Here is a 24925-nt window from a genome sequence, read left to right as displayed (position 1 = left end):
CGCAGAGGTGGGCGGAGCACGAGAGCGGCGGGGGAGGGGGGGGCCTGGGTGTAGCGGACAGAGAGGGAAATCCGGACGGAAGACCCCGCGTGCGGACGGCCGGGCGTGGAGTGAGCACAGGACGGTAAGAATCAGGGGTCTCCCGTCCTTCGGGGCGGTTGGTATGGATGGCGCGGGGATGCCGTGCTCGCGGGATTAGTTTATAAGCGTCGCTGGGTCAGATCAGGCCAAGCTCGCACCGCCGCAGAGCATTCTGGGAGCGGAAACCTGCGCTGCAGGGCACTGGTGTACAGCTTGACTTCCTGCCGGGGATCTCCCCGGTGAGGGGGGGGGATGGCACAGGTACCGCGGCGTGTCCCCCGTCACTGCCCGCCTGTAATATTGGGAGGCCGGGTTACTCGGGTGGATGTCCTTGTCATCACCCTGCACTTATCCGCCTTTTTGCTGAAGCCATTGCAGGTGTTTGTTGTTTGGGTGGGTGGTAGAAGAGGCAAAAACAATGCGCCCGATTCCTTCAATGTCTCCTTTCTTGTAGATAACTTCCTTTTGCTGCTACACCCGTCAGATAACTTCTAACAGTTGAGTGGGCTCACCCTATTACAAGTTTGCACCCAACATCATTGGCCCCTGTTGGCTTCACTTTTTTTTTTTAACCAGCAAGTGAATGAGTTTGTTGGGGTGCGCGTCATCCTCCCCTATTAGGCTGCGTCCCTGCTGGCGCTGAGCATGCTGTGCGGTTGCCGCTTTTACTTATTGCAGTCTTTATGTGGAAGTCCCCGCTCACGCGGTGTGCGCACACTCACCCAAGCTTGGCGCTTGAGCAGACAAAAATAACTGACTTTGAAGCCCACTCAACTTGCCCGCAATGTCCCCCCGTCCGCGCTTGCAAAATAGACAGGACACACGGCGCTCATGCTTAGCGAGTTGGTGACGTCACCGCTCTCAAGCATGAGGGCAGTCAGCGCCAGCGGGGACGCAGCCTTACTGGGCTGTTAAGGCCGTCCTACCGTCTGTAAGCCTCCCTAGTTTGTCTGTTGGCTTTCAGATTTTCTCTACTCCTAATGTTTTACGTGTTGTACCTTGATGCATGTGCGGTGCATTATAGATGAGAATGAACACACACTTTCCATGAACAAGCAGGCAGTCCGACTCAGACGTACAGCAGTTAATGGGAAATACGCTGCACCGACTGAAATTCATTGACTTGAATGAAATTTCTGGCACCACATTGTCAGATTCATATGAAGCCCTTTGCGTATTGATTCCTGGAGGAATGTCGAGTAGTAGCAGGTGTAAAAATGGCTTTGTATCCCTCACAGCTATGTATAATGAGCTGTGTAATGAAGTGCAGCGTGTACACTAGATTTTAATTTCAACCCAAGAGACTCCAAAAATGCTTCTGGAAATTTGAGACGACAGGTAGAAAACCTTCAAATGATTAGGCTGGTAACATGGATTTGATGGAGGGTTGTATTGTGCATATTTAATAATGCTTTTTCCCCCATTGCGATCATTAACATCTTGAATATTTATGATCACGTTTATGAAGTTATTTGGCTTACTTTACAAGTTACTGTTTCATTTTAACGCATCAGTAGTTTAAATTCAGTTTTCTGATCTGTAGAAGACCCTCAGGGACTTGTTGAATAAGCCGCAGGTGCATTTGGCCACTTGAAATAAGTTTTCGACAAGTCATACGAATACATCCCTTTTTCTTTAACACCACTGGCTGTCTCCTGCTTGTCTTCGGCGACCTATCTACACACGACTGATTGGATACACTAAAATCCCTTATGTAAATGGAATGTCTTTTAATATTTCAAAACCTTTGGTGTAGGTACTGCGTAATAGGTTTAATGGCTGATTAATTGATATTGAGTAGGTGATGGAGAATACAGGCAAAGATACTGTACTTTTGTTTGCAACTTGCCCTACTTCCTCCTTTTCATACAGTATCTAAAGTGAATTTTAGAAACGTCTCTAGTACGAATTGGGAACTGATGCCATTTTTTTCATGTAAATGCTGAAAATGCAACTTCCAGATCAATGTTGCTAGTTTAGTTTGGAGGTAATGATCTGCCATTGCAAGCATTGGGAAGTGTTACAGAAAATAGTTGGATACAGCTGCTTTTCCAGCTTAAAAGATTTATCTGGTTAAGTAGAGATTTCAACATATGTTATTTAAACATGGGGTTACTTTGGGTTCTGTAAGCAGTTTAAAAGACACTGAAATGCAATTAACTATTGTAATGCTCATTAAAGAAAGTTTTAAGAATATACTTGCTATTCGGCCGTTCCTCACTACTCGTCCTAGCTGTGGTAAGAAATGCCAATGGCCATAAAACAGAAGCAGGACCCACACAAAGAGGAGAAATAAACGACTACAACCTGGATTTTGCAACTTTACTATTTGTAATCCCAATATTTGCTTACATTAATTTGGGAACATTTTCTCAGAGTAGACACTTCAAACTTGCTGAAATCTCGTGGACACAGTAAAAAGGTTTGCCAATCTACCCATTACTTAACCCACTAAGTAACCCTTTGACTGCTGGAGGTGCTGCGCCACCAAAGTGCCACGGCCCCTCTAGCACAGCCTGGTCATGTGACTACGACGCCCCTTAACCCAGGCACGGAAGACGAGTCAACTATCTTCAGACTGCATCCTGTGCTGGAAAAAAAACTACTCATTGGGCATGACGTAGCCACTACGTCATGGGACTCCAGCGAGTCAGACCCCATGATGTAGTGACTACGACTTGGGACACACAAATGGTTCAACTGTAATAAACAGGTCCCATAACACGGCTCTTTAACCGTAAGTATTACATCCCCCATTGTATGGCTGCATACATTTTTGTTTTGTCTGCAACTTGTAGTTCATTTAACCCATCTCCTGGCCAGGATTTGACTAATGTTAATCTGATGACTGGTGACACTGGTAAATTGTGGGATTGGTAACTTTGTGGAGCTGCGGTCTACTCCCTCATTTCCAATATGTGTAGCCTTCCTATCTTACACAGATTTTGTTTAAAAAAAAAAAAAACACACGTTTTCCATATAGTTATTGGGATGCAGTGGGTTTTGCGACCAATCTTCGTCATCAATCTCAGGGAGTAGTGCAGTACTGGTTTAGGCCGCAAATACCTCTGAGATGGGTGAATGGATTCCTCGATGTAACAGCCTGGCATGGTGCACTCATGATGGAATGGCTCCAACAATGCCGCTATCCAGTAGAACTAGCTGATTACACCTCCATCCACAGGACCTGGGCTTGTTGCAGTGTAACCTATGGTCCATAAAATCATGTAAATTTGCTGGTGGGTGAGCGTGTCAGTGTGTCCAATTGGAATAAAAATACTCCAACATTTTTGTATTTTACCCCCCAGAAAAAAACTCTAATGCATCCTCTGTATACATTTACATAATTGTTATACTAGAATAACAATTTCTCTCTTTCTATACATTATCTTTTTACCTTTTGTATATTAATTGCATATTTCTAAATTGGTCTATTCTTAATTTCTTCCATCAAACTTTGACTTATTGTTTTCTTCTGTTTCACTCTTTCTACAATTTACCCAACTGTAATTCCACCCAGTGTTTCCTGTAAACTTCTTCCTTTTTGTAATATATTTTATTTGACTCCTTTTTTATATATCTTTGTTCATCACCCTGCTCTCCTGTCCATGTTAGTCACCCTTCGTCCAACATGTGCTATCCCTCTGACCCTCACACTGAACAGTTGCCTTACGCCTATTGACACTTCAACATTCTGAAACCGTACGTGCCCCACTGCGCAACTATTACCTGCTTTTGCTTGTTGGGGGGGAGGGTGGACTCGGGCTGTGGTAATCAGGGGCTTATGGGCGGGGTGCCACCCCCTCGCGTTCTTCTGTTCAGCCGTGCACCATTGTGCGCTCACAGAATCACGTGCTGTCAGACCTAGATACCACTACATTAAACTTTTCTGCCATTTTGCAGGTGACGACTTTGGGGCAATCATTTGGCCTGAATATACTTTTTTTAGTATTAAATTGAAGTAGCCAAGGGAGCATTTAGGTATAAAATCAAGCAATTTATATAGACCTGTTTTTAGTGGCTTAATGAAATTCTAAATACCACTTCCGTAGAGGTATCACACATACACGTTATTGATTCAGAGCCCAATCCCACATCTGATTTGCTTTCCTCAAACAACTGTGCTTTGTTTTTGTTTTTTTCCCCCTTACCTCTGACACTCAGGTGGAAACAGTATGATCCAGGGCTTGAAAGTACTATGAGTTCAAATCGGGTGACGGCAAGAGAGCTTTGTGAGAATGACGACCTGGCAACAAGCTTGGTGCTCGACCCATACCTGGGATTCAGGACCCACAAAATGAACGTCGGGTGAGGTGTTTTTTGTTTTGTTTTTGTGGATATTTATTATTTTGTGCACTTAATTAATTCATTAGTCGTTAACAATTTTCTGAAAAGTTTACATTGCTCAAAAATGAGCACATTTTATCCAGAATATTTTGACTTAGTAAAAATGACCATATATATATTTTTTTTAATCTTTTTTTGTAACTGTTAACTGTCTGTTTAAAAACGCCTGTAACATATATTGTCCCTAACTGTCCATGAAATGTCTGTAAATATATCGTGGAACAAAGTATTGTCATAAGTCTGTGCCCAGGACATACTTGAAAACGAGAGCGCTCAATGTATTATTTCCTGGTAAAACATTGTATAAATAATATAAAGACTTGGCGGATCTTGCACATTGATTTGTAATGCTTGCCAAATTGTGCAAACTGTTTCACTAAAAGGGGCAGATTCACCTGCTTTGTGAATTTTGGCGACAAATTACACCTTTATCAACCAAGAATGCTGCAGATTTTTCTCTTGATTTACGAAGCATATTGTCTCATCTGTGCTAATAGCCAGCATGTGTGCAGTAAATGGGTGCATCTTTCACTATGGCATTTTTGGCTTTAGGTTCTGTTTTTCAAATTCCACTGTTCCTTTGATTCCATTTACAATGGTATCTATTGTATTGTAGCCCAATGCCTTCCATTAGGCGGCAACACCACCTGCGGGAGGCGCTGCACACATTCCGTAAGAAAAGGGACCTGGAGGCAGCATATCGGTCACTCACAATGGGGGAATGGGCTTACCAATACTTCCAGAGCCGCACACGGCAGCAGGAAGGCATGCTAAAGACACATGTAAGTCATTTTCCAGTTCTGTGCATGGTACAGAGCGTTTGACTGTCACATTTGACTGATTATGTAACTTTAACTTAAACAAGGCTTTCAAAGTCCTATTCCTCCTATAGTAAATGGGGAGACTTATTATCATAGCCTAGTGAGAGAATGTTGTGAAAATAGTTAGTCCATTGTTAAAGGTATAAACACGGAAATTTTTATAAAAATGTTTTATTTGTCATTAAGGTTTAAGATGCAGTGCTTGGTTTTATGCGAATGCTTACAGTTGGCTAATTGGCTTTTGTCGGGGGGGGAGGGGGTTGTTGCTGTGTGCGCCCATATCTTAAACAAATTAGAATACGCAGTTTAAAAAATAAAAAAAAAACCATACATGAACTAAAATATTTTCCTATTTCAAAGTAAACAATGTTGCCACTTGTGAAGTTACGTGAGATCGGTTTTCAAGATTTGAAACTGAATTCATTTGAACTTGGTTTCCCTTTAGTTGATTCTGCTAGACAAATGTATGAACCCGATTAGGACTGCTGACTTTTTTGAATTCATTTCCAGATGTCCCGATATCTGCAGATGTTTTTACCAGAGAGTGGTTTCATGATCCTTCAATGCAATCGGTACTCCCTGGAAACCAATGGAGCCAAGGTCGTCACTACAAGGTCGTGGTAAGTGGAATCAGTTAGAAGTTTTTTTTGTTTTTTTTTCCATCATTAGAACATTAGTAAAATGGTGGAATTAACAAGTCCTTCAACTGCCCTTTTTTGTAGGTTTTATATTAAAATGTGCCCCCTTTCTCCCTAGGAGCCTGTAGTATTTTAACTGATGGTATCTTGGTCCCTGAGCATGTCTTGCTCATCATTATTATTATTTATTTATTATATAAAAAAATTGTGTATTGTTCCGCGTTTATGAAATTACCATGGTAATCTTTACACTGCACTGGGCTCTGGGGAGAGCTTCATTTTAACATCCTGGACACCTCATAATTCAACCGCTTATATCTCCTGAACAGCGCATTAGACGTTAAAAACAAAAACCGTGTTGCTAAGGACCAGAAGAGATCTCTTTGATGCAAAAAAAAAAAACCCACCAATCTGGGTGCACTGCTGCTTTAAAGAGGCAATCCAAGCGGCTTAAACAATAAATAAAAACTTTTTGTTTTTGATTACCTTTTATTGAAAACGAATTACCGGAGCTGCTGATCGATTGGTTCTCCCATCAATCAGCAAAATGCTGTTTCCCAGGGTTCACTAAATGGCTGCGTTTTCAAATCAATCTTTCAGTCAGTGTAACTCAGCAGCTACAATGTACTGTATTCTTATATGACTAAGGTAACATTATCTATTGTTGCAGTTTGCAGCTCAAACTGCTGGGAATATTGGCAACAAATGATTACAAACAGGAAAGTGTTGCAAAAATCTTGCACTTCTGGGGAGGTGGGCTAAACCTGCTATAGAAATCAAACGATGCTCTGTATATTAAAGCTGCAGACCAAGCAATATCCTACATGTGTTTTTTAATAAATCAGTTGTGTACTATGAGAAAATACTTATAGCATTTTAAAAAATAAAATAAAGAAACTGTGACATTTGTTATGTCTTCTAATATAACAAGCATTTTTGTTCCTATAGCAACTATTTACAAAGTCGCCTCCCCTTCCTCTTCTGAAATAGGCTCTGGCAACCCCCTTTTTGAGCCCTGACCTCTTCAGCAGTGCACCAATTGTATCTAGTACCTGTCTGGTCACATGATCTTGCCCACATAACTCTGCATCTTTAGTCCTCTTCTGCACTGACAGCCATTTAGTGAACCCCCGAGGTGAATCTTTGTTCCCCATGCCAGAGGCGACTTCACAGCATTTTGAATTGCATGACCGGCATCCGTAGCCTACCCTCTGATGTGTAGTCAAGTCTGTAATAAGGGACATCTGTTCCTTCATGGTCAATGGGATATACTTGGCTACATTGAGACATGACGTAGGCTAGTGGTAGCAGTTTCATATATTGTTAATTTCTCATCAAAGTTACTTGTGTTACGGCGAAATTACAATGATCATCTTAATTGATTTGTGAGAACACTGGCAATATAAAAAACCATAGCTCTAGTGAGTCCACAACGTATAAAGGGCCTGTTGAACACTTCTGGTGATAGCCTCACACCTAGGTTTGTGCTTCTTAAAGTATATTAAGTAATCAATTTTGCATGAAATTAGTACTTTCCTGGGATTCTGCTGAAGCAAATATGATCTGTGCTAGATATTGCACCCTCTCATAGTTACAGCATAAAGTTTTTTAAATTCACATGTAAAAGATTTGACCTGCCAGTGACAAGAAGTCACACTAGTTAAAATCCGTACCACAGACACACCTGGTAACCTGAAAGAACACAGACAAGATAAATTTGTGAGTGTACGTCGTTATGTAGTAGTGTACTATTATAATGCTACTAACACGGTTTTGTGGCTATTAAAATTGTCCTCGACCAGTGGTTCCCAACTTTTTTACAATGTGCTCTCCCTGCTAGAAAAGATTTGTTCCACAAACCTCATATTATTGCATACTCGTCAGACTATTGCTAACAAAACTGAGATCAATCCCAGGCAGTATAGAGTCCAGAGCTAGTGGGGGGAACTCACGCTTAATAAGGCCCCAAACTGCAACTGTGTGTGCAGGCAGCAAGGGTGACAGATCTGTCAATTACTGCGGAAGCTTCCAAAGTCCCGCTCCACGATGTATTGTGACGAGCGACTTGGAAGCTCCAGCTGTAATTCACTGTTATACCACCCATGCTAAGGTGCAGTTTGGGGCCTTAAGTACACAGTCCCCTCCACTGGCTGGCTCATGAACCCCCTGGACTGCCTGGGACTTGCCAAATTAAATTTTACACTTCTTTCCTTTTTTTTTTATTTAGGGTAAAGAATGAGAAAATTAAATTGCTTGTGGGATGCATAGCCGTACTAACAAAAGCAGATGAGAGTCTCCTTCGGTTTGGTGAAAATGATTTCAGTGTCATGTATTCCACTCGTAAGAGGTGTGCACAGCTCTGGCTAGGACCTGCTGCTTTCATCAATCATGGTAAGTCAGGTCACAACAAGGGGTTGAAGCCCAATATAAAATTGTGTTGGCTTCCATGTTTATACTTCATTTCCTGTTTGCATTTTCCCTTCTCCAGTCATTCACTGCTTTGCAAATAGGTAGTGCAGCGTTTGGGTAGAACTCGTGTTACCAGTCTTTGTGGTTTCTGGTAGGCCTCCTATTCAAATAGTCACTAAGGCGTGACACATGTCTACATATTTCAGTTCCAACACCAGAGTATAGATGGGAGAGCTCGCTAACAAATGATAGAACCATTCTATCGCTACAATATGTTGCTGTCACTGCCAGATGGGAATGCTTCATAAATGAACTTCTCAATAAATGTGCACAGTTTTGAACTTTATAAACTATCAAACATTCTCTAAATATAGTGGAATAAATATCTGACCTTTTTTTGGTGAGTATATTTATTTTGCAAAAGTGTTGCATGTGAGTGGAATATTCTTTCGTTGCCAGATAAAATATTACTTGTACTGATCTGATCACAACACACACTGATGTGCTAACCTACAATGGCACGTAACTGTTTGTCTGTCCATTTTTGACTGCTCAATCTCTGGAACAACCGTATGCTCAAACAGGCTGAATGTGTAGCTTATGGAAATGATGGCATGAGTCTTACTGTTTTTTCTTTGTTCTTTTCTGTTTGCCATTCTTCTTTTACGTGGAACTGTAAAGACTGCCGGCCAAACTGTAGGGTAAGTGTATGCTTAATAAGAGAAGCATTAAAGGTTAAGCATTGCAGTACTAGTTTGGGGGGTGGAACGTTTTTTGATTAAACATAAATTTCTAACAAAACAAATTGCATGTTGGGATTAAAAAAACAATGATTTTTAACACACAGAGCAGGACGTTCTCAGGGGAAAAGATAGTAGTAGCATTTTATGAAATAATCTCATGGGCTTCTTGGGACATCGCTGCTTTAACCCTTTACAGTGCTGGGGGTCCGGCAGGACCACAGTGCCCCCGGACCTCCGGCACTTCAACATTTGAATTGGCCAGGGCCTGGATGCCAGTAACGGACGTGGAGGGGGCTCCACTCCCGTTTGGATTGGGTTAGCCGCTCCGTCGTAGCGATCAGCCCCTAGAAAACAAGCAAGGGCTCATGACGTACGTGGTGTGTGTTTTATACTGATGTGTGGCTATATTGGGTATGTGTGATGGTCGTCTGATCTTCTTGTGCTGTGCCTTTTAGCCAAAACCGTTTTTGCAAAGCGAAATAGTAGTGAATGTAGCCAATGTTGTGCTCTCCTGCTTAAGTCTTCCTGTGCCACCAAATACTCCAGAGGGAGTATTTTTATGGCTTTAAAATAATGCAACTGTCTTTAAGTAAATGGTCGGACGTTTAGTTTTTGCTGTAAGTACATCTTTTAGTCATGTGTAGCAAGACTTGCTGTCATGCGATTGTGGTGGTTGCGACATCTAAAGATCCCCTTGCAGCTCCACACGCCTGACCGTGGCGCCAGGGACCATGTCTAGCTTGATTGAGCTGTACCGAGGACAGTTAATCTTGCTACATTTGTATTTATAGAGTACCAAGCTATGTTGTCCATAATGGTTACGTTTAAGGTTAGAATGATATTTTGCTTATATAGCATTTACATCGTATACAGTATTGTGCATAGAATGTTGTGGGAACGAGGTGTCCCTGGCCTGCCCTTGAGAGCTTACACAACATTTTTAGTGCCCGAGTCACACGGAGGTACCATGACTGGCTCATCCGGTTCACCTTACCTCCTTCAGCCCCTCAAATTGACAAGAACCTTTTTCTACTCCCATTTTGAGAGATTGGTAACTAAGATGGTAGAAGAAAATGGCATTGACCAAATCACGTGGTGTTTATTTTATTTTTTTGTTTGTTTGTTCCCCCATACATGTACATTTTTAGTTTGTTCCAACGGAGGGAAACACGGCATGTGTGAAAGTTCTCAGGGACATTGGACCGGAAGAAGAGATCACTTGTTTCTATGGAGATGGCTTTTTTGGAGAGAAAAATGAAATGTGTGAGTGCTGCACATGTGAGAGGTGAGAAGTGTTACAGATAATTACATGGCACAAGCTGATCAGTGTTGAGTACAAGAGTGCTCACCCACACTGTTACTTGTATCAAGGCTGCTGCTTATGCATAGAAATATAAATCTGTTCTCTCTCCCAACAAAATCGAGCTCCAATACGCAGAATAACCACACCTGTCCAGCTACACATCTTATGTTCAAAGAACCGTACCAAAATACATTGAAGCTTCCTCTCCAATAGCCCTTGGCTACTGCCATTGGGTGGCAGCCACCACACAACGAACACTGCACACCTGACGGGTCTGTGTGACTGGGCAACTTTTTAGAGTTTTTGTTGGGTGGCTGCTGCTATGCGATATGCGCAGTATAACCAGCCCATTAAGTTTCATGGGGATGATTCTCTTCCTTCCCCATATATATACGCACTTTAAATAAATCTTTCATATTATAAGTGACTGAGATTCACGAAGCTCTGATGCTGACATTAAAGTACTATGTGCGATATCCTGAATCTGCATATATTGAAAACTTTAAAATGTAAAAACAAAAAAATACCCTTTTCCTTTCCTGAGTTTATACATCTTTCATAATTCTGTCTCAGAAAATGGGAGGGAGCCTTCAAGCTGAGAAAGAGAGAACAGTCCGCATCTACCTCATTAGAGAAATACCAGCTTAGAGAGACAGATGGACGCCTGCAGAGGCTGAAAGTACGAAGCTGCAAACGCACTTCGCCTGGTGCTAACCGGAGAAAAAGGCATCTCAAGGGTAAGTTTACAAGGATTTTCCACCATTTTAAGAAGTAAGGGGAGCTGTTGTAATATACTGTTCTTTTCCCCCCCTGTGTTTCGTTTATATAAATATTTAAGCCACTTGCATGCTGGTTGCAACTGCTGCATGTTAATGTAAACAAAGTATACCCTATTTACATGTATGCAAATCTGGCCACCCAAGCACCATTTGTCCAAAGCAAACTTTTTCATTTCTACTTGACTTTGTGTTTTGACTTTAAAAACTTGCACCTCAGATCTGGCTAGTAGTGAATTTTGTAAATACATTTATATTGAATTGTAGTGATAAACTGTGTTGTGCAGTCCACCTTCAATCTGTTTTCTTTCACTGAAGCGGGGCTGTTCCGATAACAACATTGTAATATTGAAATCCTAATGATGCTTGTTTTTACATTGATTTCAAACTTTGGGGCAATAAAATATTTGGTTCACGTTCACTCATTGTATTCCTTTTCCTAGAATACATTGTTCTACTATTATTGCAGACATCTCTCATACAAATATTTATCAGTGCGTCTTTTTTTTTTCCCTCCTAGGCTCAAAATATAGGTTGTCTCTCAGCTTAAAGAAGCAAGCAAACTGCAGAAACCGTTCTTTCTCTCCAAGACTCGGGTCACCAGCTGCTTCCGTGTATGACCACTCCTGTTTTAACTCAGTGTTGCACTCTCCTAAGATAATTAACTCAGATTTGAAAGTGAAAGTTGCTTTACCCCATGGGACCATTCTAAGGGATGTGCGTATCATCCTGCATAACTACAAGAAGTGTAGTGAAAGCCCACATTTCCACATGAAACGTGGTGAATGCTGCAAGTTGAGAAAAGAACCAGTAGTGTCCCTTCTCCGGGAAAGTCTCAGCCCTATCAAGCTCCTGTTTCCATCAAACTGTCGCACTGACTCATGCAACCTGGACACCTGGCCTCCAACAATCCAAAACACGCAAATTTTTACTTCAGAAAAAGTAAATGCCAAAGATAATACTTTGATTGAAGCAAACTCAGAAGATAACAGTCTGGAGGGGAGCATTATAGTTGAAGGTTGTGAAAGCTTGTCATTTTGTCCTGTTCAAAGTTCTGATTCACAGTCCAATAGACCAAGTCATGGTGATGCCCAAAATGGTGTTTCTGTACTAGAAGTTCCTGAGTCATTGATGGGCTGTAACAGATTAGCTACTGATGCATTTTCACAAAATGAGCTGGGCATGTGTGATATTTTAGACCAGGACTTTCCATCAACTGGATCTTTAGCTGAAAACCCAGTGTGTCTGCAAGCTAGTGCAAGGTCAAAATCAGACCTTTATTCACCGAAACAGCTTGGGTTAACTCGTTATGTTACTGTTAACTTGGGCAACTCTGTAGTGTTTGAATCACAAAAGTCACCATTACCTATCTTAAAGAGCTCATGGGCTGCGACTACAGACGAAGAGGTGAATTATCATCCTTCTGCTGAAATTCCAGATGACCACCTAAAAGCTAAAACGTTTAGCTTGATTCACAAAGCACAGAGCCACACAACCCTTCAAGCCACTGAAGATACAAAATCTAGTACCTTAAAAAGGTCACGTAAAAGATTTTTCTCTTTAAGAGCCAGACCAACAATGTTAAAGGAAAGAGCGGATGCAATACACAAGATATATGTGGCACAAAATAAGCGTGCTCTTGTAAACTCAAAGCAAAGAAGCCTAAACTTGAATGGTTCATTACAGTCCACAGTTCAACCTGCGAATACCGAATCTCCTCAGAATAATTTGACTAAACAGGAGCCGCTTAATGTAGAAATTCAGTCAGATCCCAAGTTGTCTTTAAAGCCATATGTAGAACTGGGTATGAACAATAATCTAAAGAGATCCTCGGTGTCTGAAGGATATTCTAGCACAGTGCTGATTGCTGAAGAATCACTGAGCGATTTGACCCAAGAAGACTGCAAACAGGAATCAAAATGTTTGACAGAAGATGACAAAAAAAAACCTGTGGCATTCAATCCTTTCACACCCTCCAAGAGACTGCGCCTTGTGGTCACCCATGGGTCTATAGACCTGGATGTTGCATCCACATCAAGTGCGGAATCTAACTAAAGAGACCAATATTTTGACCTTCCTGTAAAATCTACCAAATCCCATGTTTCTTGGCTCTGAATGATTAGAAAGAGCTTGAATGGGTGATGGGAAGAGAATTAAACAGGAGGTTGTCAGAACTTTGTCCATTTTGGGTGCTATTATGGATGTGTGTGTGCATTTGTTGGTCTACCCCCTCCCCCATAAAATTCTTTCTGAACGTATATTGCAACTTTTCCCCATTCTCCATCAATACCTGACACTCAAGGATTTACACACCAGTTTGCCTTAGTCTCCAAAGCAGTTCTGTTGAAAATAGAAAGAAATTCATTGTAACTTTAATCCTCTCCTTATTAAAGCAACATGCTGTAATTTGTTTTTGTCCATTGTAAAACAGTCACTTATGTTTGTCTGTTACTTTCTGGTTTAGTTAAACAACCACTTCTGTCAATTCACTGGTTATTGTTTTTCTTCTAACTCAACCTACCAACTTTTTAAATGTAAATGGTGCTATGTTAATTACTTAAAAGGCATATCCTTTTAGGATCAAAGACCTGTGACATAATCTGCTGTTATGGCAGTAGATTTACTATAACTTTGGCTGGACGACCTGTTGCACTAACAATATAGATTATAGTTGGATGCATCATGATCTTGTATGAAAAGGTACAAACAGAATTAAAATGATTTAGAGAAAAAAAAAATCTGAAGATGTTTTATTAATGTGACGTAATGCCTAAAGCATGTTGGATGTTTGTAATTTAACAAAAAAAAAGCAATGTTGCTTTTAAATTCCAGCGTTTAGAGAGGGCTTTTTAGATTTTCAGCTGTCACAATCCAAGGGGGGGAGCTCCTTTTTACATAATTTTATATAGATAGATAATAAATTTTTTTTTTTTTGAGGAAAATGTTGCATAGTTGGAAGATTCCTCAAATTACAATATTAAATTAATAGTCTTCTAAAGAAGGAATTTCAGATGGGCAATATTGAACTGCAATTTTTTTTTTTTTTAAATGTTTAATTTTTTTTTAATACATTTTGTTCTTTTCTTGATTTTAGGTAACAAGGAAAGGTACATGTCCTTAAGGACAGCACTGTGACAAGTTCTAATAGTTGTGGTTTTTTTTTTAGTACAATTGTTAAAACAGGTGTTTCTCAGTGCTGCCCATGTTTTGATTAGTGATCACAATTATCTATATTGTCAACCACAGCCACACATGAAGATGTGTAAAGCCCAATTAATGTGCTTCCTGTCTGTAAGTAGTCTAGAAACAAATGTTTGGTTTTTCCAGTTGCATTTGCTTGTTTTCACCTGTACTACATTCTTGTATGTTACTCTAGCTAAGCGTTTAGCAAAGTCCCAGAGTCTAATGTTAAAACTATTATTGTTTCAGGGGGATTCACCTAAACCATAATTTATTCAGAGAGAAAGTGTGTAAAGACCAGCAGGAGGTTAATTCTCAGTACATATTATTTTATTTCCTGTGTGGAGAGATTACTTAACAGTTCATTTGTGTAGTTGGAGGGGGGGGGGGGGGAGAGAGACGAAACATTCTTACATTTTAGTACGATATTTAATAAACATTTTTAAAGTAACTTCATGACAATCATAATTCTCAATTTATTTTCTGAAATGGCTGTGAAGTAAATCTACCATATCTACAACCAAATAGAAAAAAAGAAATGCCTGCTACATGACTTTGAATAAGCCCCATGTTAGTCTGAGCTATAATGCAAAGTATTGTAAACTACAACAAAATATATGAAACTAGTTGCATATACACCATCTGTTCCCCTTCTAGTCCAGCCATTAACTTTTTGATGGTTTTGAGAGATGCGGGAACGCAAGGAACCGGAAAGTATAAAGGAAGGAAAAAGTCTGCAATTCCATATGGTTAAATTGCAAATCAATCTTCACGAAATACTGTACACACAAACAATCTCAAGGCACTAATCTGGCATCAAATCCCATGACTGTAATTCTGCCGAGGTGGTCACAATGTATAAGTAAGGACTTTCTGGGATAGAGAGATCTAGAGAAGTCTTTAGAAGGGTCTCCCCCGAGTAGGACTTACAGAGGAATGAGAAAGATCGAGAGACGAGATATACCTTGGAGTAGATACATTCATATTCCAAAGGGGGACAGCAAGGGTGATAAGGAGAAAGTGTCCAACCATTTTTTAGATCAGGACTCCCATTCCAACAAATGGGAGAGACACAACAGATTTTAAAGGATCAGGAGAACAAAGAACCCAAACCACAAAGAAAAAGGGGTCTAGAGGGAAGCAGGGACGAAGACGAAAAGAGATCAAAAAGACATAACCATTAAAGAGTATCTTTAATATAAGCACCAAAACCCTTCTATACAAACCACGGTCCTGGCAAAGGGTCTTAATTTTGCCCCCACAACAGGGCCAGATGGTTTTGAACTCTTCATTGACGCCAATAAATATCTGAAAATTGACAGGAAAAAGATTTATTTTTCTACACAATGATGCACAGAGTAGGGTGGCGACATTATGCAGTGTGCCGTCAATAGAAAATAGAGACTGAATTACTTTAAGTGATAGTACTGGGGAATTTACACACACTAATTTGAAAAATCGATCTTCCTTTTACCCCAGCTTTTTTTAAGCGGACTCATTTAGAGACCTTGTACAGAAGGACTTGGAGAAAATGTATAAACGAGGAGAAAAAAAATCATTTAATAGCAATTTGAGTATTGCAGAAAAATTGGCTCTCCAACAATTACAAGATGATAGAGAAATTACGATTAAACAAGCAGGTGGGGGAGGGGGGTTATAATGGGTACATGTTATTATGAGATGGAAGCAAACAGGATGCTCAACAATGTGAATACCTATGCTCAACTAGAGAAGGACCCCACAAGTTATTTTATGGAGGAGATGCATATACTTCTATCGGAGGGAAGATCCTATGGTATTCTTTCAAGTGAAGAATTGGGCTATCTTTGAAGGAGTAAACCCATGACACCGGTGCTTCCTTCCAAAGATACATACAAGTCTTAAAGAACCACAGGGAGACCCATTATTTTGGGTATTAATTCGCTAACCGAGAACCTCTCCGAATATATAGATATTTACTTACATAAATATGTGGCAAACATAAAATCATATCTGAGAGATACAATGCATATATTAGACACACTAGGCAAAGTCAGTTGGTAATCAGGATATGTACTGGTGACATCGGATGTTACGTCATTTACACTTCCATCAACAATGTGCAAGGGTGTGAACCATTATGCAAAACCCTAGATAAGGACCCAAATCGCCTAAATAGACAAGCCACTTTTTTACTTGATAGCATTTTATTCATTTTAGAGCACAATTACTTTTGGTTTAATGGAAATTTCTTTTTACAAAAATGTAGTGGGACCAGGTTCGCACCAAGCTATGCAAATCTTTTTATGGGAACTGGAAAATATTTGGTCCAATAACCCTTTTGGTGCGAATCTGGTCCTATGGAATAAATATATCGACAACATTATTTTTATATGGAATGGTGATTTAGTTACATTGGACCGGGTTTTAAAAACTTAAATGATAATTCGCTCAATCTTAGATTCATTACGAAATGGAGTGTCAAGGAAGTAGAATTTTTAGATAAAGTCATCTATGTCGAAAATACTGAGATTAATACCAGGAAGTTTTTTTTTTAAATGTCGATGCAAATAATTATGTCTTGAAATCTAGTTGCCATCACCCCAGATGGATTGCCAATATCCCGTCTCGGAAACTTAAACGTATAAAAAAGGAATTGCACAAAGATGTTTAATTATCTCAACCAGGCAGAGTTATTGAAGTCAAGATTTTTAGAAAGGAATTATGACCCAGGGAAAATTGAGCAAGCTATGAGAAAAACAGATTGCATTAAAAGAGGAACTCCTCACCCCTAGGACAGTTGGAGGCCAAGGTCTGAACTTTCAGACAGCATTTGTAACTAGATATAAACAGAAAATCAGTAGATAAAGAATGTCATAAACAAGTACTGGCATATTTTGAAGGGAAACCCGATCTTGGCCAACATGATCATAGATAGACCAAGGTAATTAAAAATAAAAAAAAAGCATCAAATCTTAAAGAGAAATTGGCACAGAATTCATTTAAGACCAGTAAACCTAAAGGTGGGTGGCTCAATAAACCTATATGCGTTATGTGTAACGCCTGTACTTTTGGTTCAGAACCAAAAAAATCTGTTTTTAAATCTAACAGAACCGGGGAATGCTTTAAAATGTTTATATAAACTGCAAGGCCAGCTTTGTTGTCTACGTTTTGGAGTGTCTTGGTGGCCTCCAATACATGGGCAAGAGATGCAGACCTCTGAGAGTTCCTGTGTTAGAACACATAGGCAACATTAAGAGGAAATTAATGACGTACAGTGTTCCAAAACACTTCTCCAGTGTACTGTACATAACTAAACCTATAGGACTCAAATACAGAGCTATCGAACACGTACAACGTAACTGGAGAGGTGGGGATAGGAACGACAACCCCCCCCAGAGGGAGAGCTACTGGATTTTTAAACTAAAAACCCCGATTCCAGGCGGTCTTAATATTGATATAGACATTGCTGCCTTTCTCTGATCCAATCTATGTTTTTATAATGAGTGTTTTAAATTCACTTTTTTTAAATTCACTTTTATATTGTAATTATTACATATTCCAATTTTCAACAAGGGATATTCATTTTTAATCATTTGTATTCATTTTTATAAATTTTGGTTGGACATTTTCCCCACTTACTCTTTTCCATCTTCACAATAGATTCACATGTATTTATATAATGTATCCATGTTATATACTAATTCTTGTATATGTCTCCACAGAATTCAGCTGTAGGGTTCATGAAATTTCAGTTTTAGTGTTGATAGTTCTGTTTTTAAATATTTCACACATTGCCATATATGAATATATTCTGTTTTATTGTTTTAAGTATTTTTATCATATATATTAGATATGTATTTTTATTACAAATATTACTGTGATTACATTTTGTAACACATACTTTGTTTTTAAGATGTGTTATATTTCCCAATGTATTATTTAGAAGGCTTTCCAGCACAATAAGGGCGATAATTACAATCTTAAGCTTATTTGGAGGTTGTGTTCTGATGCTTTGCCCTCATTGGATAGTGGAGAGTATTTAGATTAGACTATCCAGTGTTACCACAGTTTGCCTCCTGACGAAGCAAGTTGCGAAACGCGTAGATTCCTGGCAGAGTCCTGGAAATATCATCAGGAGGGGCTGACTTCATTGCGTTGATCACACTGGTCATGGCGAGAAGCGGAAGATACTGAGGCATCCTATGGAGCTGACGGCGCACCTGCCCCCTTACGCGAGTCCCGTTGGCCGCGAGACTTCAACGTACCTACCTGAGATCACCTTACGGTTCATACAATGCCCTATGTATTGGGTTCAAATGTGAGTTGTAATTTGGCTTGCACTTACCTTATTTATTATACATTGTGATATCCTGCTGTTCTCCTTTTTTCCATGGGATTTCTATACTGCATCTCATGTGTTACCACATCCGAGCATTATACGGAGAGTCCTTATGGGATTTGATACCTGATTACTGCCTAGAGTGTGAGTGTGCATTTCGTGAGAATTGATTGATTTGCTTTTTTACCATGCAGATTTTTTTTTTTTTTTTAATAATTTCCGGTTCCTTGCGCTCTTCGCATCTCTAAAAACCACCATTTTCAAGAACCCAAGAGGAAGGTTCGGCGTGGGTAGAGCTGCTGCAACCGGCTGTGTATTTTATCACATTTATTTTTATCACACATATTGTATCCCCTTTCTCTTTCACTCATTCAGTGATTGAGTCACATCACACCACTGTATTCTGTGTGATTTTCACTTACCAGACACTATCACTGTATCATTGTGATTTTATGATTTTGACACACTAGAACGCCGGGTGAATATCTGTTCAAATTATCTTTTTGAGCTGTATGCTTCGCACATAACACATGGCTTTTTATATATATATATATATATATATATATATATATATATATATATATCAGAAAAAAACAACAAAAAGCTGTGCAAACTTGTTAATTTTGTTAACGCTATCCATAGGGAAACAAATAAAATGTAATTTAAAGGCGGTGTGACTGTTCTGGCACCTGCGGCGTAGACCATTCAGTTTAGTTAACACTGCTCTCGTTCTTATGCAGTTTATTGATGTTCAACAACTTTGTAGAGAAATATAACAGAAATGATAGTCAAATACATAAAGCACAAAGTAAAGAAATTACAGCTGCTAACGGTACTTATACAGTTTTTGAAACAAATTATGCTGTGTATGCACTTATTTTCATCTTGAAAGATGGTCTGCAGTTACCCATTTAAATTGTTGGAGTCCGATTTTGGAATTCTAATAGGCTGATTGGAATCACAATCTCGAGTTCCCCTAATACATGATGTATACTTTGAAGAACATACAAAGCGCACCACCCAGTTAATTAATAATACGGACATTTATCTCGCAGACAAACAAGTTCAATTGTACGACAGAGAAATGATCCACCAGAGTGCCTCTGCAAGTTGAGGCAGAGGGAGTCACCATTTGTTATAAGGAGTACAGTCTGCTCCTTATTTTAGACCTATATGGATTACACCAGTTTAGATGTTGACACTGGAGTGTAACCAAGGTGAGCCCTAATAGATTTAGCTCACAGATAAACCACCACTAGCAATTGGCTACAGATTTTGTTGAGTTTAGCATACCCCACACACTTGGTACTAGTGTGTATACACAACATACCTGTTATGGGTGCTCTTTGCTCTGCACATACCATGCATAGCGAGTCCACTATATACACTTATATGGTGACACGGCAAGTGGTTATCTGAATTCTGAACGGGTTGTTTTCCCTTATGCTCTCATCTTGTGATGAGGAATGTTATGTTATTTATTATCAATTATTATTAAAAATAGGTTTTTATTCTCATTCACCGTTTAGTGTAGATGTTTAGCCCACAATCTTTGAAATTCATAAATATTGAAGACTATTGTGCACCACTATAGGGATCTCTGTCTGTGAGGCACACCACCTTGGTATACCTCGCAGTATTTTATTCTCAATCCATAGATATAGACACTTCTGAACAAAAACAGTTCAAATGGACTGCCCAAGAACAAAATCTTAACATGTATATCACACAACATGTGAAAATAAACACAATCGCTGAGAGAAAGCAAAGAAGTAAAATATGTAATACTTGTGATCCTCATATATTCCCATATACAAGTGTTCCCCTCTGTTCCTATGGGTAACCCGGGTACCAAAGATATCCTAACCAAGTCTTAAGCATGACAACAATTAATTATACCACTTAGTGGCTCACACAGAGTACAAGTACAGAGTGCATAGTACAAGTAAGGTAGGAGATGAATAAAAATGTGCATCGCCAAGTTATAGTTTGAAATGAGCCCATTTGGATCAAACTCCAATTACTCAAGTTAGTTGGATGCGTGAATCGGCTGTATCACCTTGTTTTCCAGATCGGACATCACTCATACACGTTGTCACAACCACTCGACAGACCTGGCTGTATACTATTGGCTCATTTTGCAGGAAGTCAAAACCGTCTCATGGTAGTCACTGAAAATGTTCTTCCCCAGTTGGGGCCTGTTATTAAGATTGTTCTTTTTTCTCTTGCGTCTCTTGACAGTCCATCACCATAGGTAATCGGTAACACCAAGCTGGAAGTAGTGGACACTTATTGAAAATAGGTGTGCATAAAGGAGACTGCCTCTCCTATTCCTGCAGTTGTTTGTCAGTTACTAGCGTAGGAGGACACACTAGGTGTACACACTTATTTTAACATGAATTTGTATTTATTTTTCTGCCCCCCCATGGTATACTGTTGTATGGGACTCTTCCACAGGCTGCCCTGTCCCTACCCTGGTACCGAGGCTCCACCCTAAAGCTGCTATGTTGTGGTGGTTGTCTTTCCCAAAAATCTTATTTAACTTCCTACATGGGAGGTGAGAAGGGATGGGGGAGCACAGCGTAAGGAATGGTGGAGTGTGATTGTATTATCTCCCTATGATGTTCAGTGGCGTTCTGGCACCCTTTGAGTGTCCTCAGAGGGAGGTTTGTACTCCTTATAGAAGGGTTAAGACTTAGGTGGGTGAAGCAAGTCTATGGATGCAAAATAAATGCAAAATGGATCAATAAAAGGAAAACTTACACGGCCTTGTGTAAGTTGTATCCCATCGAGGTTTCTTTTGCAGTCTTATCTTTCTTCTAGATGATCCTTCTTCTTTCTTTATGCTCTTCTCTTTCTGTCTCTTCTTCTTGCTGTGATCTTGATGTTTGTCGTTGGACGAATCTTCACATTGGTTCTCCTCTCATATGGGTGTAAACATAGGTGAGAAGGTAGTTAGACACATATACATACAAAGTCGATATCAATTTGAAGGGGGGCAATGAGACAGTGTCATCAGGTGTATAGGTATAAGATAGTTATTATTCACTCACACGGCCTAATGTGAGTGGTAACTTATAACGGTATCTTGCAAGCACCTGTACAGATCGCAGGTCTTCAGGTCAAAGGTCCCTTGTGGGATAAAGACAGAGGGATAGTATGGGGAAGGTGTATCAATACATCAAAATACTCACACGGGCCAGTGTGAGTACACACTGATAATGGTATCTTGGAAACTCCAAAAAGTGATGAAAGACCCCTAGGGGCTAGGTCCAGATAGCAAAGGACTAATAGGACACTAAAAACAGGGGTGATTAAATTTTATTGAAACAGACTAGCATACACTAATGAACAGGTACATATATAATCAGATAAAAAATTAAAACCGAGGAGCATCTACTGCTTCTGGGGGGGTAAAAAAGGGTGGCAGCCAGGGGAAACAAGTGGTGGTTAGTGGATGAAAGTCTCTGTACTCCGCGTCCGGATCGAGAGATTCCACAGCACCTCCGGTTCCTCTCAGATTGCTGCAGGCTGTGGTTCAAAGAAGAAGAGCTACGCGTTTCGCCCTGAACAGGGCTTCCTCAGGCTCGTGTAAAGTAGAGAGGTTGGGTTTTAGTCTCCTTAAATAGACCCCGCCTGTCTAATGTGGATGTCAATTAAATCTTCTTGCTGCTGCGTAGCGCGGTGCCGCCATCTTTAGGGATGCGTGCGCATCCAGCGTGTGGCGCTCGGTATGACGTCTTTCTGTTGTGCCCTCGTTGCCGGTTGCGTGAAGTGGGGGCAAAGTCTTGCGCCTGCGCGTTAGTAATGCACAGATAGTCCTTGGTGTTGTACATACCATAGTCCGTTCGTGAGTGCAGAATGGTGATGGATGGTGTACACATCAATTACTTTTCCTGCAATATGTGGACGGGTGGTTAAATACACCCGTCATGAAGATTAAAAGGGATTAGAGAGGTGTACTCAGTGGACAATTTTACTTTTAATTAACAATACTGCAATCAGATCCTGTGTGGACTGTTTACATGGTGTTAGATGCAGTTAAACACTTAGTTAGTTATTCACAATAAAATACTTTGGATGAGCTAGATGGCACTTAATTGTTCTAGTTGCAATTCATTTTTAAAATACATTTAAAAAATACATTTAAAAAATAAGCGAGTAAAAATGGAGTACATAGAGGGAAAACTTCAATAGCATGTATCTATTGCTAGCACTAGTATCATGGTTCGTTTTGAATCCCGAACAGTTTGGTATGTACCTGTTCATTAGTGTATGCTAGTCTGTTTCAATAAAATTTAATCACCCCTGTTTTTAGTGTCCTATTAGTCCTTTGCTATCTGGACCTAGCCCCTAGGGGTCTTTCATCACTTTTTGGAGTTTCCAAGATACCATTATCAGTGTGTACTCACACTGGCCCGTGTGAGTATTTTGATGTATTGATACACCTTCCCCATACTATCCCTCTGTCTTTATCCCACAAGGGACCTTTGACCTGAAGACCTGCGATCTGTACAGGTGCTTGCAAGATACCGTTATAAGTTACCACTCACATTAGGCCGTGTGAGTGAATAATAACTATCTTATACCTATACACCTGATGACACTGTCTCATTGCCCCCCTTCAAATTGATATCGACTTTGTATGTATATGTGTCTAACTACCTTCTCACCTATGTTTACACCCATATGAGAGGAGAACCAATGTGAAGATTCGTCCAACGACAAACATCAAGATCACAGCAAGAAGAAGAGACAAAGAGAAGAGCATAAAGAAAGAAGAAGGATCATCTAGAAGAAAGATAAGACTGCAAAAGAAACCTCGATGGGATACAACTTACACAAGGCCGTGTAAGTTTTCCTTTTATTGATCCATTTTGCATTTATTTTGCATCCATAGACTTGCTTCACCCACCTAAGTCTTAACCCTTCTATAAGGAGTACAAACCTCCCTCTGAGGACACTCAAAGGGTGCCAGAACGCCACTGAACATCATAGGGAGATAATACAATCACACTCCACCATTCCTTACGCTGTGCTCCCCCATCCCTTCTCACATTCCATATATCAAGGGTTCTGGATAGACCCTAGTGGGGTAGTTCGAGTCACAGTAGGACATCACTATTAACACATACCATACTATTTAAGACATTCATATCATATACCAACCACGGTCAGAGTTAGCGCCCGGGGAATACACCACAACTGTTCCTACCATCCATAACCCCCGTTGGCTGCTCTTCTCAGTCTCTGGTCTATCGTATACTATCTGAGCAATCCATTATGGATACAGAGGTAGGAAGTATAGAATCAGAAATTGGTACCGTAGAGATAGCAATAGACGATCCAGATACAGAGAATGATATCGCTGACACTTCCCAAAGCGTCTTTGAGAAAAGATTGCTGAGAGGGAAGGATATGGCGAACAGAATGAAGATTACGGAAAAAAAGAAAGACTCAGAAATTGTAAACGAGGAATTTGATAAACTAGATAAACTTATGAAAAAGGAAATTAGAAAAGTTTTAGATATGGCATACCTGGAAGAATACATTAGAGTCAGCAGAGTGCCACGAGGGCTACGAGTTAGCAAAAAACCCTCCTTTGACTTACACGAAATAGAGTTCACAGTGAGGTGGGAAACTATACTTGACACATGTGGCAAAGACCTAATGAAACTTTTAATAGAACACCATCAATCTACCCTGAAAACACTAGATGGGGAGATTAATGAAATAAGAGCCAAGTTAGAGCCACTGAAACATTGCCCCACATTTAAGGATAGAAACAAAAAACTCTCAGGGGAAATAGACACACTAGAGAGAAGCCTCGAAATTTCAAAAAATCTGAAGTTCAAAAGGGATGAGGAAGATTACAAAGAAGGCCTCAATAATAAAAAATGGGACAAAAGCAAACTTAATGAGAAACATAGGGATGGGAGTATACATACACCAAAAAGATCGAGAATAAACTCCACCGACTGTAAGCTAACAGATCGTGTGGATAAGGAAATAAAAGATCCCCAGATTAAGAGCAATCAAAAAAGCCCAGAGAAACATATAGATAAGAAACAAGAAAAAGAAAAAAGACCATACCAGGAAAAAGTGACGAATCACACACATAGATATCATTATCAAGAGGGACCCCGACACCATTGGGAAGGGGAGAGAAGACACGACTACAGAGACAGTAGAGATTACCACCACAGAGACTATCAGAGTCATGAAGGACGGTATGGTTGGGGCAATAGATCACAGTACGAAAGAGAAACAAGAAGGGATAGACAAGAATGGAGAGGAGAGAGAGGA

The 24925-nt window shown here is 40.0% G+C and overlaps 1 protein-coding gene across 7 annotated transcripts in view; it reads left to right on the top strand.

Annotated features, from left to right (window-relative positions):
- KMT5C (lysine methyltransferase 5C) overlaps window positions 1-13524 on the top strand; it is a 13701-nt gene extending 177 nt beyond the window's left edge. The window contains exons 1-9 of one of the 7 annotated variants that reach the window (XM_075605405.1): window positions 1-124; window positions 4246-4389; window positions 5045-5210; window positions 5760-5869; window positions 8115-8278; window positions 8978-8997; window positions 10188-10324; window positions 10916-11079; window positions 11639-13524. The exon at window positions 1-124 is cut by the window's left edge and continues 5 nt beyond it. In XM_075605405.1, coding sequence (XP_075461520.1) covers window positions 4280-4389; window positions 5045-5210; window positions 5760-5869; window positions 8115-8278; window positions 8978-8997; window positions 10188-10324; window positions 10916-11079; window positions 11639-13173 — 2406 coding nt within the window. In that variant the 5' untranslated portion in view covers window positions 1-124; window positions 4246-4279 and the 3' untranslated portion in view covers window positions 13174-13524. The other 6 variants (XM_075605410.1, XM_075605408.1, XM_075605407.1 and 3 more) reach the window with 6 other exon arrangements.
- Window positions 13525-24925: the final 11401 nt, after the last annotated feature.

Source organism: Ascaphus truei, chromosome 6 (genome assembly GCF_040206685.1).
Source record: "Ascaphus truei isolate aAscTru1 chromosome 6, aAscTru1.hap1, whole genome shotgun sequence".
NCBI lineage: Eukaryota > Metazoa > Chordata > Amphibia > Anura > Ascaphidae > Ascaphus > Ascaphus truei.
The sequence above is the reverse complement of the archived record's forward strand: the minus strand, read 5'-3'. Positions and strand labels throughout refer to the sequence as shown.